Below are 21,201 nucleotides of genomic sequence, written 5' to 3'. Positions count from 1 at the left end.
GAGGCTGATCCATTAGGACAAATGGGGCACTGTCCTACCAACCCATCTTGATTCATTCAAGCCCACCTGCTTTCTTACTTACAACCCGTCCAGAGGCTGACATTGGCTGTCTGCTTCCTCCTCCTTAGCATTAATGTTGCCCTTGTAAAAGAGAATGGGGATGAAGCTAGGATTAGTTGGCTCTGGCTCCACCTATTGTTGGGCTCCTTGCTTTCCAACCCACAAGTCCCAATAGGCACCAAGCACTACTGGGCTGAACTGGCCCTGGATCTGTTGGATTCTGAGCCAGCTCCACTGCCATCACATGAATGCATTCAGCCTGATCCGGGCCCAATCACTGTGCCAGCTCCTTCACCTTCCACATACTCTCCCTACCTTCTGTCCCAGCCAGTGTCTGCAGCAGGGCTGTGGATGTGGCAGTGGTCCCGCTGCTCCATTCAGCCTTGCTGGGGAGCAGCTGGGATTTGGATTGTGCCCTTAGTCATTAACTGCCAGAGGTCAGAAGGTACTGGCATACAGCTAGAAAGGAAGGTGGAAGGCATTCAATGGTGTGCAGGGAAAAAAGGGTGTGAACCCTGAATGCCTAAGGAGGGAGTTTCAATGTGTTTATTGTATAAATTCTTTGAAGAAATAGTTTATAGTATAAAGTGCCCAACGCGTTTCAGCCCATCAAGGGCTTTCATCAGGGGATATAGTTGCTAAAAACTCTATATGCACCGGAGGTGCGAAAGTACAATACTGCAGCAATCAAGACTAGAGAATTTACTTGATTGCTGCAGTATTGTACTTTGCACCTCCGGTGCATATAGAGTTTTTAGCAACTATATCCCCTGATGAAAGCCCTTGATGGGCTGAAACGCGTTGGGCATTTTATACTATAAACTATTTCTTCAAAGAATTTATACAATAAACACATTGAAACTCCCTCCTTAGGCATTCAGGGTTCACACCCTTTTTTTTCTGCACTGGCATACAGCACCAACATATTCCTGATGTATTATGGGTTTTAATGGTTGTAAGCTCCTTTGGGTGCATATCTTGAATGGATAATGGAGGATTCATAATTTACTTACTTAGAATACTTATATCTTTTACTTGGAACCAATGTAAGGTACATAAGAGCACTGGTCCATCTAACTCAGGATTGTCTATGCCTCTTTTCTTTAACCTTAGGTCTCCAGATGTTGTTGGACTACAACTCCCATCATCCCCACACAGCATGGTAAATGGTCAAGGATGATGGGAGTTGTAGTCCATCAACATCTGGGGACCCAAGGTTGAAGAACAGTGGTCTACACTGACTGGCAGCAGCTCTTCAGGATTTCAAATGGGGATATCTCCCAGCCCTACTTAGAGATACCACGGGATTGAATCTGGGACATTCTGCATGCAAAGCAGATATATCTATTTAATGCCCCAAGAGGCCCTTACAGTGGCCTTAAGATTCTCATAATAGGAACCACATTCAAGCTTGTTATCAGGAACAGAAATTAAACTTATTTATTTGATTTATATTCTGGCTTTCCTCCTGAAACTGGAGTCCAGGGAGGCAGCAATAATAAAATATTTTAAAACAGTGAAAAACATTATCTCAGTCAGTGGACTCAAGGTTGCTAGGAACAGTGTCTCTCAGCCATCAAATGTCTGGGTAAACAGGAATGTTTTCAAATTTCTCCCGAAAGTCATTAATGAGGGAGACAGAAGGCATTCCACAAATAGGGAACCACTACTGAAAAAGCCCTGTGATGACTCAATACCAGTCGGGTAGCCCCCAGTGGTGGCACCACCAACAAAGCTTTGCCTACTGATTGTAGGGTCCAAGGTGATTGATATTAGAGAAGGCAGTCTTTTAGGTACTTGGGTCCCAAGCCAGTTAGGGCTTTCTATGCTAGTACTAACACCTTAAATTGGTCCCAGTAGTTCCCTGGCAGCCAGTGCAGTGCTTTCAAGACTGGTGACCCATGGTCCCATCAAGACCGGTGACCCATGGTCCCCTACTTACCAGCCTATCAGCCATATTCTGCACCAGCTGCAGCCTCCGGACCATCTTATGGTGTCCCTGTGGTGTCAGGCTTTTTATGTGGCATTTCCTGCTCTTATCCCTAGTCTTTCTTGGTGTTGCTCTGACAACTAGGCAGGAGAGCCCTCTGATGGGACACAGTTGGGCTGAGCAGCTGGAACTTGTTTAGCCCATATGGAGGCAAGTCTTTCCTTGATGACATTCCTGTATATCTGGTGCCTTAGAAGACCAAAGTCTGCAGAGTGGGACAGTTTTAAGTAGGTCTCACCAGATACAGTCTCTAAGAACATGCACTTACATGCACGCGTAACAAAGGTCACATAACCAGCTGCCTTGTACCAGATCAGGACAGTGGCCTTTCCCTTCGCTTGCTATTGATCCCTTTTCTAGTGGAGATGCCAGGATTGAACCTGGGTCCTTCTGCGTGCACAGCATGTGTTCTCCCACTGAGCCACTGTGAAAATGCAAAAGCATTTTATTGTGTGTACTACAACCCAGAACCAAATCCAGACCACATGCAGAACAAACCTCTCAGGAATGTGTGTTGGGCTGGAAGTAGGAATGGAAGGATGTGTCAGTTTTGGTTTTCTCCATTTCTCATTCTTCCATTTGTAAATTCAGTCCTGCACAATTCTGCAGTAATCTGTGATTAAAAAAAAATCCCCATGAGAATTCTTCAGCATTTTAGTACAAACTTTGCATACTAAACAGTTTTGACTGATGAACACCTTGTTGCAAGCAATTTCTCCCAGTATAATGCATTTTGTATGCTATTTTCACTTACTCATATTTATGCACATTTCCCCCTAATATATGCATTTTTGTAAACACTGCTTGGCTTGAGGACTGCATCTCAAATTTCAGATAAGTGCGAATTTCGAAGAATGGCTGTGTTTAGGTTCTCATATTTTGGGGGGGAAATAGGAATATGATAGATTCGGCTTTAAATGTGAACTGAATCAAATTTCTCTCCCGTCCCCAGCTGGAACGCATGACTTCTGAACACTTTTAATACTGATTAGCTAGAGAACAAATCATAATCCGATGATCCATTTTAAACAATGTATAGCTTTGACAGGCACATTTCAGATAGAGAATTTAAATCACACACAGGGCTCCTCTAGACGACCTGTTTATTCAGCATGCATTCTGATTTGCTTGCACAAAACATGTGGTGGTTAGGCTATGCCCAGTCTTGAGCATTTGTTTCCATTTGTTTATGGGGCTGTTACATGGCAATAAGCGTTCATCATGCATTCATCCTGATCTGCTCGCAGGGTGTTTACATGTCTTCCCATTAATCACCCCACACTTTTATATGCATTTCCCTGTCACTTCCCAAATGCCAAACCACAAAAAGTCTGTTGTTGTTTAAAGTGGATCTGGGTTTATTCTAACGTGCAGCTAGGAACATTTTGTGCACTGTCAAATAATAACTGTGCAGTGTGAAATACGTTTTTGTGCAGTCGAGCATGTGGGATTTAATAAGAAGCCAGGTAGCTTCTAAAAATAGAAATAGGCGAGAAAAGATAAAAAGAAATAGAAAATGAAGATAAATATTGGCTCGTTTAAAATCTTCATAACTTTATATTAATAGTATATTATGGGACTAATTACTTGACTAGCTCAGGGGTGGACAGAGTGCTGGCTGCTTGTGCAGTAGGAAAAACAACAAGTTAGAATAAACCCTGAAGTGGATGTGCTGTACTAGGGCATCAGGCCCCTTTAATCTACTTGAATTGCACTAAAGCTTCAGCATGTGCGTCTCACAAAATAGTGACAGTCTGGAGGCAACCATGCCCATGCAGACGCTTTTGAAGATGGCCCCAGAAATGGTTAAAAAAGAAACAGAAACAAAACAACACTCTGCTTGCAGCCTGGATTTTCCAAGGCTCTGGCCCTTTAAATCTTCCAGTTCTGCCAAGGCCCCACCCCATTTTCTGACACAGCACAAGCTAAGCGTCTTTAAGCTGAGCAATAGCCTTCAAGCAGGCAGTCTGCGAGGATGCTGGGGGGACCAGTGCAATGCTCCACAGCTTACTAGCAAGAGAGGATGTGGATCAGGAAGCTGCAGCACGTTGACACACACACAGGCTCACGCTTGCTTGCTGAGCAGCCAACACAAGAAGCTCGAGCACATGCTGGGAGATCTGACTTGCAAGAGGAAAGGAGGAGGAAGAGAAGCCGGCAACTCTCCCTCTCTCTCTCTCTGCCTTCCTGCATGGCTCTCCTTTCTGATGGAGCACCGGGCATCATAATCTGGTCACGGCAGAACTGAAGAACCCTGAAGCTTTAAAGAAGAGTGTCCCTCTCTTCCCCACCTCCTTTTTTGCCTTCGTCTTGCCAGCTTCAGTAAGGGGCTCCTCTGTCAAGATGTGAGCAGCATCTGAGCTCAGCTACTTACGGGTCCAAAGACAGCCCGCGCAGCAGAGAAGTGCTCTCCTGGGTTGCATTGCCAAGTCGAATAGCTCTAAGGGTGGCTGGCTGGGGAGAAGCTGACCTAGCAACATCCTATGCTTTAGGGAGGATGAGGTGGGGAGAAGGACCCTGACTTCCTCCTCCTCCTCCTCTTCCCAAAGACATCTTCAACTGGAGGAGCCATGTCACCTGTGGACTGGAGACCAGGGCCCATGAGCCGGTGGAGATGCTCTCTTCTGCTATGCAGATGGAAAGGCTCCACCACCAGAGCTTCTGAACTGAACTGATTAATCTCCCCAGCTGGTTGGCTAGCTGGCTGCGGGGAGGGAGCAGGGGCTCTCTATTCATGCAGGGAGTGGGCACAGTTTCCTATTTCCCCCCCTTCACTTCTTGCTCTCCTCCATACTTGAAGGAAACCAGAAGGGCAATAATCACAATGCATCCGTGTGCAACTGAAGAGTTAATCTGAGAGATGTGAATGTGTGTGTGTCTGGGGAATATCCTGGATTTGGTTTTTATTTTTACTGGATATACCGGATAGCTCATCACTAATGTCAATGCTCGGCCAGTCTTGGAGGAAAAGAGAGGACCCAAGAATCTGCTTGTGACGTCCAAAGGCATAGAAAGAAGCGAGAACGGGAGTCCGGTTGGAGGATAATGGTTCTACAGGGTTTGAAAGCAGCTGCCTTGCTAGTAAGTTGGCTCTTTAAATCATCTTAGTGGGTTAAAACCCAGCAGTTCTTTCCTTTCGCAGAGGAAATTTTTAAGATATTGTTTTTAAAAGCCAGATGAGTCCATATAGGCTCTGCTGTTTGAAGGCCCAGAAGGAGGTGGCTTTTTAATTTATCTTGGGGGGGGGATGCTAAAGTGTATATGTGGTGGCCAGGAGAAAGAGATACTCAAGATCTGTGTAAAAGTCAGCTCGCGTGCACACATGCACACATGATCTATTTATGTGTATATCTTCTCTTGGTGTGCGTGTGAGAGGATGGATGTGATGCTGACATTTCACGGTGATCCTTGCCCAAGTGACTGATCTGTCAGGAGGACAAAGTTAGACCTGCTTTTGGGGAAGCGATGGAGTTTCTGGGGCAAGACAAAGGGGTAGTCTCAAAAGCATGGATGATCCATCTGGAGGAGACAGGGGTCTCTTTTAATTAGAGCAAAACCCTACCTGGTGGTTCTTCTTGGTGAAAAGAGAATGATCTTCAGTGCCCCCCAGGCATAAAGTTAGCACAGGGAAGCTCTGATCATGCTAGTTCTTAAGTGATTTGGAATATTCCTGGTATTTCCCAGATGAGCATCTAGACAATGCTGATTTCCTCTCTTTTTCTTCCTCTATGCAGGGAGTAGTGTGGAATTCTCTGTGCTTCCAGCATCTCGCGGATGCCCCCTTTTTATGCTTAAAACCAGATTTGTCATTTTAAGGAGCTTCCTGAGATTCCCAGCAAAGAAACCTGCAAAGTTTGGTCATGGCTGGGAGCCCTGCATAACCCCGCTAAGCCCACCTGGTGGATATAGATGGCAGCGGTGCCAGAGCTCTCCTGCCCCATGGGGGAACCCTCTGTGGGAGAAGTGTGGAGAAAACATTGAGGACCAACACCAAGACATTGCCTCCAGGATCTCCAGGGAATTCTCCAAAGGGACAGTGATGAACTAGCTGGGCGGCGATGCCTTCTCTGCTGGGACAGCAACCATGGCATAGACTGGCATGGACTATTAACTCCTTTCTGCACTTTATCTAGACCCTGGCATTTCAGAGCTGGCAGAGTGGAGTGCAAACACTAAAGCCTTAACCCCTTAGGTTGGCTGTTCATGGCAGTCCTTTCCAACCAGCCTTGCAGTCAGATGGTCATTTCAGTTCTTTTGTATCCAATTCTTTTTGGGACAGATGGGTGTTTGTTGGATTTTTTCTTTATTTGATCCCACCCCAACTGCCGCAGCTTAATTGCCCCAATCCAGCTAGGGCGGGGAGATCCAAAGGTGGCAGAAGGTGAGCGTGTGGCTGGGGCTTTCTGGGGCAGGGGTGGGTGGGCGTTAAGATGTGGAGATCTCCCCAGCCGAGAGGGGCTCCGTGGAGGCACAGTCTGGCTGGGCAAAAGCAGGATGCACAACGCAGCTCTGCCCCAGCTTCCCGGCACCCTGTGAAGGATGAACTCCCGGGGCTTGCAGGATAGGCAGCCCACTGACAACGCTACCGACGGCAGTAACACCAGCGAGAGGGAGCGCATCAGGGGGCGCATGAAAATGGTGATCGGGCAGCTTGAAGGTATCCTGCAGGAACTCAAGGAGGTAGCCAAGGAACTCCGTGAAGTAAGTGTGTTTCATGAATGCAAGTGGGAGGATGTGAAGAATATCTGGGGTTGAGGGTCAGGGAGAAAGGAAATATATTGCAAGGGCCTGGTCAAGCAGCTGTAATCTTGTTGTACATAAACTAGGTTCAGGGGTAGAAACAAAAACTACATATAAATCTGAAGAAGGAGCAGAGAGCATCTGAGGAATGATAAGTGAGCCTGTAGGATAATTCCATTCCTAGTTCTGCTTTCGAAGACCAGCTACGTCTCTCTGGCATTATATTGGTTTGTCTCACTTCAAAAGCCTCTGTATGTATTTTCACTAAGGAGCACAATGCACCATGGGTGGCAGTGGTAATTTAAAGGTTGTGTAAAGATTCTGTGGATGCCCATTTTGCTCGCAGTCATGCTGCAACATAGGTTAGGTGGTCTTAAAGCTGTGCAAAAGTGTGGACTGAATTTTTATTATTGTTGGCCACAAACTCTGGCGTGTGCTTTTCACTGTAGGTTGAATTTGATTTCATGGGATATGGTGACATTACAGGAGGTGGTGTAGCTCAAAGGTGCTAAAGTAATTGCAAGAAATGCAACAGTTTTGTCACCAGACACAGTGAGAATGTAAAATTCCAAGTGTAGAAAGAATACCTGGTAGAGTCGAAGGAAGTATGGCAAGTTTGGGCCATCACTCTTTTCAGAGTAGAAGCCAAAATTGCCATAACTGCAGTTCATGACATCTATTCAACTTTTTGTGATGATCCTTTCATGGAATGAAGCAGAGTGATAAGGTAATGCCATGTTCTTGGAAACTTGTTTTCTGCACTGCCCAATGTGCTCTTGGGCATCATGTACCCTGTTGTGAAATATAATGGTATCTCACAAAGCCTTTCATTATGGTTAACAGCTTGAGCCCAAATTGTAAGGCACAGCAGAATCTATGTCTGAAAAAAAATACCTCCTGGTGATCCACTTTAGGCAGGAGACAGGGCAACATAGCTGTCTAGAGCAAAGCCCCATTTCATACAGGGTGGGGGACCTGCAGCCCTCCGGATGTTTTTGGACTCCAGCTTCCATCAGTCCAGCCAGCATGGCCAGTGATCAGGGATGATGGGAGGTTTACACCAACATCATCTGGGGGGCCCAGGTTCCTCATCCCTGGTGTAGTGAAAAGGCTCCTCCAGATGACCTGTTTCTGGAGCACTCATCTTGGTTTGCTTGCACAAAGCTTACAGTGAGGTTAGACTATGCCCACTCTTTATTGAGCATTCATTCTGATTTGTTTGCAGGGAGGGTGTATAGCAAAGAGCCTTCGTTCCGATTTGCTTTTGGGGTGTTTTCCATTATGTACTTGAATCTCTCGTTCAAAAGACTGACAGTCTGGAGGAGGCACCCAAATTCAACAGATGCATACATTCAGCAAATACATAAAATCTGCCAATAGGACCAGTTCCAGGCTTTGAGGGCCCCTGGCACAGTATCTGCTTGTTTTGTGTATATTTTGAGTTTTTGTAAACTATCTTTAAATCATTGATAAAAGGCAGTATATAAATGTCTTCAGTGTGAGCCAGCTTTGTCACCATTACATGTTCTCTTTCCTCTCCCTGTGGGCCAAGTCCACATAATCACTCAGAGAGAGTGTCAGTGGTGGCTGGTGGCTGTTGGGACTGATAGGGTGGAAGGCATGGAAGCCAACAGTAGGTGGAGCCAGAGCCAATGACCAGCAGAGCCAACACATTCTAATTTTGCTCTCATCCTTTCCCCTGCTGATTTCTGTACGGACAACCATGAGGCTAAGAAAGAGGAAGCTGACAGGCATGAACTGGATGTAAGAATGCATGCAGGTGAGGACAGGCTGAAAGCAGGCCACAGTTGGTGGGGCAGTACCCCATTTGCCCTACTGGACCAGTCTGCCTCCACTGGAAAGTGGACAAGGCACGCGGAGGTGACTGTTCTCCTTGCACCTCCCTTTGCTTACTCTCTCAGAGAGGACAGGTAAATGAGCAGTGACAGCAAAAAGGAATAGCCAGAAGGCTCTAGGATCTGGCAAGGGGACCTTCTTTGGATGTAGGCCATGGCAGATGCCCATCCACACCAACCCCTGATTCCCTCCTATGACACACATTCTGTCCAAGATAAAATAGTGTTTGCTGTCACGAATGGTTTGTGTAGTGACTACCCATTGCAACAGGAAGGGCTTAGAATTTCATTTGAGCTTTGACTGACCATAGCTCAAGTCTTCACAGTGTGACTTCCATGTTCAGAAACAGAGTACAAGCTTAGATGTAACGCTTCAGAGTGTGCCTCTGAGATTGCACAGAGTACCTTTCTGCGCTTTCTATTCTTGTGACCACAGCCAACGTCCACCCAGCGAGAATGAAAAAGCATGGTGCCCAGTCGCTTCCCGTTGTCTTGTTTGAGAACACAACTTCAAAAAGGACTCCCATGCTAACTGGAGCAGATGGGCACTTGAGTCCAACAACATCTGTAGGTTCCCTACTCCTGTTTTCAGTGGTTGGTAAAAAGAACTGAACCTAGAACTTTGTGCGTGCAACACATGTGCTCCACCACTATACTATGGCCTCTACACTCATGTGCCTTCTCTGTAGGGAATATGTTAAAATGAAAAAGACACAAAGTTTTGAAATAATGAGTTTGTAAAATGTATTGAATCCAACACTTCAAAACTATTCCATCAAATGGCATAATGTGAAACACATTCTGGCCTTTCATGTTCCCAGTGAGTCTAACCTCCTCTCTCCTAGCTCCTTCCTCCCCCATTATTCCATGGCATCTCTCTCTCTTATGGAATCCTTATCCAACTTGGTATCATCCAGGTTGAGCACCTGCCACTAGATCTGGCCGTACTTTTCTAGGGTTTTCTTCCTGTGAAACATGATCCATACGCATAGTGCTCAAGTCACTGGATCCTGGATCCATTCTTCAAAGTGTGCTAGGTAGTACGTTACAAAAAACACAAAATCTATTTTCATTACATCTCCTTTCTATGCATTTATGTGTGTGTGTGTGTGTATGTGTGCACGAGCCAGTGTGGCATAGTGGTTAGAGTGTTGGACTTCTACTTGGGAGACCAGGGTTTGAATCCCCACACAGCCATGAAACTCACTGGGTGACCTTGGGCCAGTCACTGCCTCTCAGCCTCAGAGAAAGGCAATGGTAAACCCCCTCTGAATACCGCTTACCATGAAAACTCTATTCATAGGGCCGCCATAAGTCAGAATCGACTTGAAGGCAGTCCATTTCATTTTCATATATATATGCATATATATGTATGTATATCCACCACCACCACGCAAAAATTAAACTCAGACCTTGAAGCTCAGTCGTGTAAATGTCTTTGTAGTGTCATATCAATCCTAGTTTGGACTGATTCCTACCAAAACAATGTAATTACTCAGCACTGCCACATCATGTGAAGCAAATTAGCCCCTGCCCTCCTACATCTTCCGCAACTATTCTGCAGAGTTAACCATTTCTGCTTGCAGCCATTAGGAGCCTTATATACCTCTTAAGACTAGCTTCTGTTGGATAGCTTTGATATATGGTGGCTGATGGTTCCATGTCAGTGCGGCAGTGAAATTTGCCCTGGGTTTTAGTCCAAACTGTCAAGGAGCTTGTCAGCACCTTGGACAGCTCCTTGAAAATTTGGACTAAAACCCAGAGTGTATTCCACTGACATGGAGCCACCAGCCACCACTGATATCAGCAATATCAGGCACAATGTCTGTTCAAGACCTTTAGCCCAATACAGGATTAAGCTGCTGGTACAATACATATTTTCTTTATTTTCTTGTACTTTTCCTTAGTAAATTCCTGTCGTCCACCCCCCCACACACACATACCTCCTTTTTTTTCTTTTGCAATGCCTGTCTAAATATATATATATTACTGCAGCTTGTGAAGTGCTGTCACTCATCAAGATTCAGCTCCTTCTTTAGGGTCTCTAGAAATTACATTTCCAAGTGGCCACATAAACACTAAGGCCCCAGGCAGTGCAAAACATGACCATTTTACAGACTGCAGCTGCTGTTTTGGATCTGTTGAAAACAGGACAATTACGGGTTTCTTTGTGGTATATCTTTAGCATTTAAGACTGGAATACTAACCCTAATTATCTGGAAGTAGGCCACTTACTTCTGAGTAGACATGGTTAGGATTGCACTGTGAACCAGTGGAAGATAGGTTTGTTGTGTAATAGAGGAAAGGCCTTCTTCAACAGTACAGAATCAGCTTTGCATGCAGAAGAACCCACGTTCAATCCCTGGCATCTCCAAGTAGGACTGGTAGAGGGTCCTGGTAGAGATCTGCTTCCTTGGAGATCCACTGCCAGTCAGTGTAGACAGCACTGAGCTAGATGGACCAACAGTTTGACTTGGTATAAGGCAGCTTCCTATGTAATAGTGGAGGGTGTGTAGTTCTGACTCCAGGTTTGGGAGTGGGTTTAGGCAGGGGCTCCCAGCAGCCCCCTTTCTCAGTAGGATCCCCTCTTCCTCTCCAAGACACTGCTACCTTCCTCCGCCTCTGAGCCCCGTCTGCACAACCACCCAGAAAAAGGTTGCATAGCAATGCTTCTGCCGCCACCGCTGCTCTGTCTCTCAATCTGATTATTGCTTGCATGCTCAGAGAGGGCAGATGAACAGACAGCAGCAGCAAGGAAGAGCAGGAAGCTCCAGAGAGTGAGTGGTGCCCCCCCTCCAGGGGTTTAGGCCTTGGCAAGTGCCCAGTGATGCCTACCCTTGACCCCAGCTGTGAGGGTGTGGAGAAGAATAGGGTTTTTTAGAAGCATCTCTCTATTTTCAGCAGTGAAATGTTGGCAGGTATGGCAATTGTACCAACTGGAAAATGTCTTAATCAACTCATCCTTTGTGGGCTCAAATACCCTGAAGATGAATTTGGTCTAGCAGAAGACATCCCACTGCTTGCAGCAGCCCAGTAAATGCCAAGCCTGGTGAATGCCACTCACTGCCCCCTCAGTACTTGACGTTTTTGCTGCCACTACTGCAGTGGAACAGGTGGATCTCTTACCCTACAATGCCTCACTCTGAAGAAGGATCCTACTCCCGTAGGGGTCCTTTTCAGACTAAGACACTGGGGCAACTGAGGAAAAACAGCCTCTGAGAGCCCCATAGGAGCACTGCCAGCTAGTTTGTTGGACCAGCAGTGGCATGTCATGTCTAAAGTTTAAAAAGCATTTGCTGCTGTGGCATCTGTCACCTTCACTATACAGTTTTTGGCTAATGCTGAAGATACCCCTCTTTTCCCTGGCCTTTGGCACCTGAGATGTGTGTTTTCAGGACCCACCCTATTTCTGTGGCTTCAGTTTGTTTTAACTGTTTTAATACTAAACTTTAAATTCTTGTAACCCAACTTGGGATCTACTGGTGAAGGGCAAGTGATAAATTTGATGATGATGATGCTCTGGGGGTCCTTCACCCCACTACACCTTGCTCTGAGGAAGGGAGGGAGGTCTGGATGGGCAACAGGCAGATCTGCATCAGGTCAAGGGAAGACACTGGTCCACTGCTCCTTCTGGTCCAGGTCTCTGGTTATCTAATGCATGCCTTGAAGTCAGTGGGTAAGCTTCTGCTGATTTTTATAAGACTGAGATCCCCTTGGGATGTGAAGGATAGGATTTGGACAGAACTCTAACTGAGATGGCAGCCTTGTGTCTGGGTTATACCAAGTCAGGCAAAGAGTAGAAGCTTTTTCATATGAAATTGTACGAGGGCTTTTACATTCTTGCCCTCGGGATATTATAGATTCATCTGTAGCCCGCTGTGATGAGTTCGCGAGGCACTTCCAGGATAAGATCGCATGCATTCGCCGGGACTTAGACTCCAATATTATGGCAGTGGGATCTAATGAAGCATCCAGAACACGGTCTTGTCCTTATTTATTGGATGAGTTTCAGTCTGTGCAGCTTGAGGATGTTGACAAGAACCTTGGACTGGTGCGGGCGACCACATCTGTGCTGGACCCTTGCCCCTCTTGGCTGGTGAAAGCTGGCAGGACCGGAACCGCCGGCTGGGCCAAGGAGATAATAAACGCCTCTTTGAGAGAGGGAGTGGTCCCTGACTGCCTAAAAGAGGCGGTAGTGAGACCGCTCCTGAAGAAACCCTCTTTGGACCCAGATAACCTGAACAACTATAGACCTGTGGCGAATGTTCCGTTCTTGGGCAAGGTGCTGGAACGGGTGGTTGCCGGCCAGCTCCAGGGGCTCTTGGATGACACTGATTATTTTGATCCATTTCAATCCGGTTTTAGGCCCAGTTTTGGCACTGAAACAGCCTTGGTCGCCCTGTATGATGACCTTTGTCGGGAGAGGGACAGGGGAAGTGTGACTTTGTTGATTCTCCTTGATCTCTCAGCTGCTTTTGATACCATCAACCATGGTATCCTTCTGGGAAGACTCACGGAGTTGGGAGTTGGGGGTACTGCTTGGCAGTGGCTCTGCTCCTACTTGGTGGGTCGCCACCAGAAGGTAGTGCTTGGGGAACATTGCTCGATACCCTGGACCCTCCATTGTGGAGTCCCGCAGGGATCGGTACTGTCCCCCATGTTTTTAACATCTACATGAAGCCGCTGGGTGCGGTCATCAGGAGTTTTGGGGTGCGTTGCCATCAGTACGCTGATGACACGCAGCTCTATTTCTCCTTTTCATCTTCTTCAGGTGAGGCTGTTAACGTGCTAAACCGTTGCCTGGCTGCAATAATGGACTGGATGGGAGCTAACAGACTGAAGCTCAATCCAGACAAGACTGAGATGCTGTTGGTGAGTGCCTTCTCTGCCCAGATGGTGGATGTTCATCCTGTTCTTGATGGGGTTACACTCCCCTTGAAGGAACAGGGAGTAGCTTGGGAGCCCAGGTGGCCTCGGTGGCACGGAATGCTTTTTACCATCTTCGCCTGGTAGCCCAGCTACGTCCCTATCTGGACAGTGACGACCTCGCCTCAGTTGTTCATGCTCTGGTAACTTCTAGATTGGACTACTGCAATGCGCTCTACGTTGGGCTGCCCTTGAAGACTGTTTGGAAACTACAGCTAGTCCAGAATGCAGCGGCCAGATTGCTGACGCGGACCAGAAGGTCCGCTCATATAACACCTGTTCTGGCTCGTCTGCACTGGCTTCCTATTTGTTTCTGGGCTAGATTGAAAGTGCTGGTTTTGACCTATAAAGCCCTACACGGCATGGGACCGCAATACCTAGTGGAATGCCTCTCCCAATATGAACCTACCCGTACACTGCGCTCAACATCTAAGGCCCTCCTCCGAGTGCCATCCCATCGAGAAGCTCGGAGGGTGGTGACTAGAACTAGGGTCTTTTCAGTGGTGGCCCCCGAACTGTGGAACAGTCTCCTCGATGAGGTGCGCCTGGCGCCGACGCTACTATCTTTTCGGCGCCAGGTGAAAACCTTTTTATACTCCCAGGCATTTTAAAGTGTATTTTAACAGTATTTCACTATTATCTTGTATTTTGGATGTGTTTGGTTCTTTTATTGTTTGTTTGTTTTTGGTTCTTGATTTATTGTATTTATTGTACTTATACACTGTGCTTGTTTTATCTTTTATGTACACCGCCCAGAGAGCCTTCGGGCTTAGGGCGGTATATAAATTAAATTAAATAAATAAATAAAATAACTGGTCCTTGCACATAGAAAGCTAACATATTCTAATCCAGCTTTCTCTATGACATGCTGGTGTTGTGTGCAGGGAGTTACTTCTGTATGAATTAGGGATGAAATGATCTGTCAATTTCTGTTCTCTTAGTTTCTCATTTTTATTATTATTATTATTGTTATTAACTTTATTTATACCCCGCCGTTTTTCCAAATTGGAACTCACGGCGGCTTCCAATCTTAAATTTTGTGCTCCATATTTTTGCAACAATTTGCAATTTTTTTTTACAAAAATGCAAAAAATGAAAATTCTCCAGCATTTTAGTGTAAATGTTGCTAATAAACACATCTTTGTAGGCAGTTTTGATTCATACACATTTTTGCAAGCGATTTCTCATCATATGATGCATTTTTGTGTTATTATGTTTTCATTTTTATGCACACTTTCACCAGATATATGCATTTTTGTAAACACTTGTTGATTGGTGAACCTCATTGCAAAATTCAAATAATAAGTCTGGATTTCGAAGGCTGGGTGCGTTTCAGTTCTCATATTGTTTCAGAAAGTGTGGATTGGATAGATTCTGTTTGAAATGCAAAGTGAATCGAATTTCTCACCCATCCCTAGTATGGATAGACATTTAGTTGGGTGATCCTTGCCCCTTTCCAACACTCAGTGCCTCTCACATCCCTGCAGTCTGAAGTGGTACAGTCTAGACAGTTGCACTGAGAACTCTGGCCTCAGATGATGGGCATGACTGAAGGTAGTTGAGAGAAGTTCAGATTACCCATTCATAATCTGGTTCTTACACAGATCAGCCCAACAGTTTGAAATGGCACTGGGAAAATGAGAAGGGCAGAGTACTAGTGATGCCACCAAAATTCTTACAGCAGGTGGAATGAAAACCAAGGCATTGGGGTGTTTTTTGGGGGGGTCTCTTTTGTCTCATTATAAGCTAAAGAGGTTGAAAAAATGTACGCTAGATATAAGCCTTTGCATATGTTGTTGGCTGCTTGAGTGAGGAAGCTTCCAAGGATTTGATTAGACATGCACATGAGTTCCACGCCTTGGAAGATAAGAAGCTGCCTTATACAAAGTGAGGTTATTGGTCCATCTAGCTCAGTACTGTCTAAACTGATTGGGAGGGACTCTCCAGGGCTTCGGAGGGAAGCATTTCCCAGCCCTATCTGATCTGGAATTTGCTCCCACAAGACGCAGTAATGGCCACCAGCTTGGACGGCTTTAAAAGAAGATTAGACAAATTCATGGAGGACAGGGCTATCAATGGCTACTAGCCATGATGGCTGTGCTCTGCCACCCTAGTCAGAGGCAGCATGCTTCTGAAAACCAGTTGCCGGAAGCCTCAGGAGGGGACAGTGTCCTTGCACTCGGGTCCTGCTTGCGGGCTTCCCCCAGGCAGCTGGTTGGCCACTGTGAGAACAGGATGCTGGACTAGATGGGCCACTGGCCTGATCCAGCAGGCTCTTCTTATGTTCTTATGTTCTTATACTCGGGATTGAACCTGGGACATTCTGCATGCAAAGTGCATACACTAGGGATAGGATCTGCTGGCTGGTGCTGGTTTGAAAGCATTCCATTGACCTAACAAGCTGGTATTCATTTGAGGTCATTCTTTGTCTGCTAGCTGCTGCTTTTACCAATCCGTTTTCCCCTCCTCACAAAAAATATTGATATTAATATCAATATTTTAAAGGAAATATCAATAAAATTATCCTCAATATCGATATTTTAGAGGCAACCTTTTTTTTCAGTTTTCAAAAATAACCATGGAAAGTCGCCACATAAAAATCCAATCTGCAACAATAGAGAATAAGCAACTTAATGGAAAATTCAGCATCAAATCCAAATTTGGCCGAATTCGAGCACTTCCCTAGTATACACTACTACTGAGCTATGGTCCAATCAACCCCCCCCCCAAATCCTTTTCTTCAAGGCTCATGAGCATCACAGGGCTTGCCCACTGATCGCTGAAGCCTTTTTTAAAAACAAATCCCTCTCTGTGGGCAGTTTCTTTGAAATGAGATTTAACATCCTGGACTTGGACAAAGTTATAGGTAAAATCTGAAACTGATTTAAGAAACTGCAGCCAACATTTGGAGTCAAAGAACTCCGAGGAGAACTCTAAAAATGCTTGTGATTGGCAAGCCATTTCGAAATCGAACTGAAAGGAGCTTGCTTGTCGCTTCTGGAAAGACACTTTCCATGTGTGCGTCAAACGACAGAGAAGCGATGCAGCCCTCTATATTTACCACTCACATTGCTGTCAGCAAAATGAAGTGTGCCTACTTCTCTCATTGCTCTCAGAAGCCATATTTGTGGCAGGTTTACCTGACGTGAAATAAGCTGGATTCAGCAACATGGATTTATCCCAAGTGACGGTGTCTGAACTGCCAGGTTGTTCGAAGTGTAATACTCCTGATGGCCTTGCTGCAGCAATCGGCAAGAGCAAGGAAAAGCAGTTGTTTGTCCTAGGGGATTATCTATCTACCAAGCAAACTCTTCCACTCCGAGAACTAGAGAGTCTGGGTCCCAGGAAGGAACAGTGGCAGCTAATGGCCGCTGGACCTGGTGGGACGGCCAGGCAGGTAAGTGGTGGGAGGGCCAAAGGGGTTACCGAAAGCAGGGCAAGATGCCTTTCACCTTGCATATTGGGCTTAAAAAAAAACATGCAATGTGGGCATCGTGCATTCAAATGAACTGCCATAAGCACACACTGTCAAATCGTTACACCGTTTCCAGATTAATTCACATTTGATGTGTGCCATGTGAACTTGCTGCTTCTCCACTGTATTTTTCGTGGTGAGTCTTAGTGTCTGAAAGGGAAATGTCATACCCTCCAATGTTTCACAGTTAAAACTAGGAATGCTCTTGGGTGCACCCCCCTCTCTGCACTTTCTGGGCCAGCCCTGCCATTAGACAGAGTGAGGCAGCTGCCAACTCTCCAGCAGCAGATGCTGGGAGGCAGGGAGTGGCGGTGAGGTATTGGAGGACAGAGCTGTGTGTGCCACATGGCCTGCCCTGTGCCTTCTAGGCTAGCCTGCTGCCCTCAGGTGCAGCAGACGACACGGTCCCATTGCTGTTGTTGGAGGTGGATTCAGCTGCTAGTCCAGTCAGTTTCCATTTCTGGAATGGTGGTGTGTGTGTGGGAGATCTTGCTCTTTGTTTCAGGCAGTAAAATCTCTACCCAGCCCTGCACCTATTCTGATATCAAAGATCCCCTCCATACACACACACCTTTACAGTTTGCTGTAATATTTTCTTCACCTGCTGTACATTAAACTAGCATTAAAGGTTTAGGGTTGTTGTTTTTTGAAAGCATTAAGAATATTGTAACAGAATTATTGACCCCAGCAATGCATGGTTATAGAGTAGCTGTGACTCCAAGTACATCCAGCAATGTTTGCTTTCTGATCCAGGCATCTAAGAAGAGTCACCTCCTTTCTCCAACACGATGGGGGGATGCCTCTTATGGTAGTTCCTGTGATCCAAGCAAGCATCTTCTAAGAAGAGGCATCTCCACCCCCTCTCTCCAACAGGAGGGAGGGGATGCCTCTTATGATGCCTGCTGTGATCCAGATATGCATCTTCTAAAAAACAAAGAATGCTTTTTTAAAATAATTCTATCCATGAGCAGAGTTGTATAAATTTAATTAATTTAAATTTGTATTATTAATATTATCATTGTATTATTAATAATTGACTACCCTCAAACAAACAAAGGGTATTCATTGCACCTACTAAAATGCTGGCTGTTCTACATTTAACTTCCTCTAGCTAGGACTGACTAAATATACTTAAAAAGTCATGATTTGTCCTTTATTGCCATTTGTCTCCCAGACACTTAGCTGGATTATCCCTAAAGGCTGATAGGATCAGCTAGAGGCCATTTAAGGATTCAGGCTCTCCAGGCCTGCTTAATGACAGGATCAGAGATATCCAAAGTTGCTTCAGAGGTTTCTAATTAAGAGTGTAAACAAATGTGCCATTAAAACAGAACTTGCTATGTTTTTTCCTCCAACAGAACGAGTCCAGTTTCTCTGTGTTCATAATGCATTCAATGGATGCTACCAAAAATCTAAATGCTTTTTTCATTCATTTTCCTTTAGCCTTCATGTTATCTTCCTTTTTATTTTTTAAAGCATAGAATGGATGCATATTCATTTAAACATTTATTGTAAAGAATGTTCATTTTTTAAAAGCTGTGAAACCGTTCCCAGGATGTAGAGGAGGTGGGTTTGTGAAGCCACAAGTAGCAGCCAATCAGCACTGTGCACAACCAGTTTCTGTTCTGCCACAAACTAGCAGAACCAGTTTCCCCTGAGCTTGATCCTGTACAAGGGAATATACATCTCTATACAATATAGTGAGGGCAGTCTACAGTGGTGCACAAAACAATCCTGTGTGTGTTTACTTAGACATATATCCCACTGTGTTCACTGGAGCTTCCTCTTTCATAAGTGTAGTTATCATCGCAGCCTCAGGGACTCAAACAATGTGCATCTGTATACAATATCTGGTTGCTATACTGAATCAATCACATTTGTGTACCAGACTAAGAAATCACATGGATATGTATGCATATTTTACAATAGTCCTTTCATTTTTTTAGCTCCTAGAATACCAGATCTGTATTGAATTGAATTGCAGTGGTGAATGCTGATTAGCTAATGTGACATCATGGAATGTTGTCCATGAGCATTCCAGTCATTCAGGGGACAAATTTAGATAGACTGCTTGCATTTCAACTTCTTTGAAGGAAGGAAAAGTAGTCCTCTTGGGTGGGATTAAATCCTTACAGAGGACGTAAATAATATTGGGAGTAATGTTGTGGGTTAGCTTGAGAAAGAGGATGTAGGAAATAGTGAAACTACAGAACAGGAAACTTGAAAACAAAACAAAAAAAGATAGAGGTAGAGCTGACCTGTGGCCTTCCAGATGTCATCGGACTCAAATTCCCATCAGCCCAAGACAGACCCCCAACATCTGCCCTCTGAGGTTATTGCCTAATTTTGTCTAATGGCAGGGCTAGCTTTATTTATTTATTTATTTATTTATTTAAATAAATTTATACCCCGCCATTTTTCCAAAACTGGAACTCATGGCGGCTTCCAGATAACAAATACATATAATGAAAAACTTACAAAGTCTACATTAAAATAAGATCAAATTATTTCCAATATTAAAACCATACACACATATAGCTAAAAGAGTTCAGACTAGTTTAAAAATGATATAATAGACATTAGCAGTGCAGCACCCTTCATGCCCTATCCTTAGCCTTCAATTCCAAAGGCTTGTTGGAATAGGAAGGTCTTTGCTTGTCGGCGGAAGGACTGCAAAGAGGGGGTCATTCTTATCTCCAAATTCCAAAGCCTAGGGAAATCCAAAGCCTAGGGGCAGCCACCGAGAAGGCCCTCTCACGCGTCCCCACTAGTCGTACTTGAGAAGATGTGGGTATTGAGAGAAGGGCCTCTCCTGAGGATCTCAGGGCCCGGGCAGGCTCATACAGGGAGATACGGTCTGATAAATAGCCTGGACCTAAGCCATATAGGGCTTTATAGGTCATCACCAGCACTTTGAATTGTGTCCGGAAACAAACTGGCAACCACTGGAGCTTTTTTAACAGGGGGGTAGTATGGTCCCTGTAACCAGCCCCAGTTAACATTCTGGCTGCAGCATGTTGTACCAACTGAAGTTTCTGAACAGTCTTCAGAGGCAGCCCCACGTAGAGCGCGTTACAGTAATCTAAACGGGATGTAACTAAGGCATGTGTCACCGTGGCCAGAACAGACAGCTCAAGGAACGGGCGCAGTTGGCGCACTAATCTTAATTGTGCAAAAGCACTCCTGGCCACTGCAGAAACCTGGGACTCCAAATTTAACGCTGAGTCCAGGAGCACACCCAAACTGCGAACCTGTGTCTTCAGGGGGAGTATAACCCCATCCAGCACAGGCTGTATCCCTGTTCCCTGATTCGCCTTACAACTGACCAGGAGCACCTCTGTCTTGTCTGGATTAAGATTCAATTTGTTCACCCTCATCCAGTCCACCACTGACGCCAGACACTGGTTTAAAACCGAGACAGCTTCCTTGGAATTAGGTGGAAAGGAGACGTAGAGTTGGGTGTCATCAGCATACTGATGGCACCAAACCCCAAACCCCCGGACAACCTCTCCCAGCGGTTTCATGTAGATGTTAAATAGCATAGGGGATAAAACTGAGCCCTGAGGGACCCCACAGGCCAATGGCCAAGCGGTCAAACAGGAATCCCCCAGCACCACTTTCTGGGTTCGTCCCTCCAGGAAGGAATGGAGCCACTGCAAAACAGTGCCCCCAAGTCCCATCCCAGCAAGGCAGCCCAGAAGAATACCATGGTCGATGGTATCAAAAGACGCTGAGAGGTCCAGCAGAACCAACAGGGACACACTCCCCCTGTCCAGTTCTCTGCGTAGGTCGTCCACCAAGGCGACCAAAGCCGTCTCCATCCCATAACCAGGCCTGAAACCAGATTGAAATGGATCCAGATAATCTGTTTCATCCAAGAATCCCTGGAGCTGGGAGGCCACCACACGCTCTATTACCTTACCCAAAAATGGAATATTGGACACTGGCCGGTAATTATCCATTATGGGGGGGTCCAGGGAGGGCTTTTTTAACAAAGGCCTTACAACTGCCTGCTTTAGGCAACCTGGAACTCCGCCTTGGTGTAAGGAGGCATTAACCACTCCCCCCACCCACTCAGCCAGTCCCTGTCTGGCACTTTTTATAAGCCAGGAAGGGCAAGGGTCTAGCAGACATGTGGTGGCTCTCACCTCTCC

General features: G+C 45.7%; 1 protein-coding gene across 1 annotated transcript in view; it reads left to right on the top strand.

Annotated features, from left to right (window-relative positions):
- The first annotated feature begins 4,008 nt into the window (after nt 1-4,008).
- Nucleotides 4,009-21,201, top strand: part of INSYN1 (inhibitory synaptic factor 1) — a 139,163-nt gene continuing 121,970 nt past the window's right edge. Inside the window, exons 1-2 of the mRNA XM_061595075.1 lie at nt 4,009-5,131; nt 5,785-6,751. Of these exons, the coding sequence (XP_061451059.1) occupies nt 6,590-6,751 (162 nt within the window). The 5' untranslated portion in view covers nt 4,009-5,131; nt 5,785-6,589. The remainder of the gene's footprint in view (nt 5,132-5,784; nt 6,752-21,201) is intronic.

This window comes from Rhineura floridana, chromosome 14 (genome assembly GCF_030035675.1).
Source record: "Rhineura floridana isolate rRhiFlo1 chromosome 14, rRhiFlo1.hap2, whole genome shotgun sequence".
Classification (NCBI taxonomy): domain Eukaryota; kingdom Metazoa; phylum Chordata; class Lepidosauria; order Squamata; family Rhineuridae; genus Rhineura; species Rhineura floridana.
This window is presented reverse-complemented; position numbering and strand designations above follow the sequence as displayed.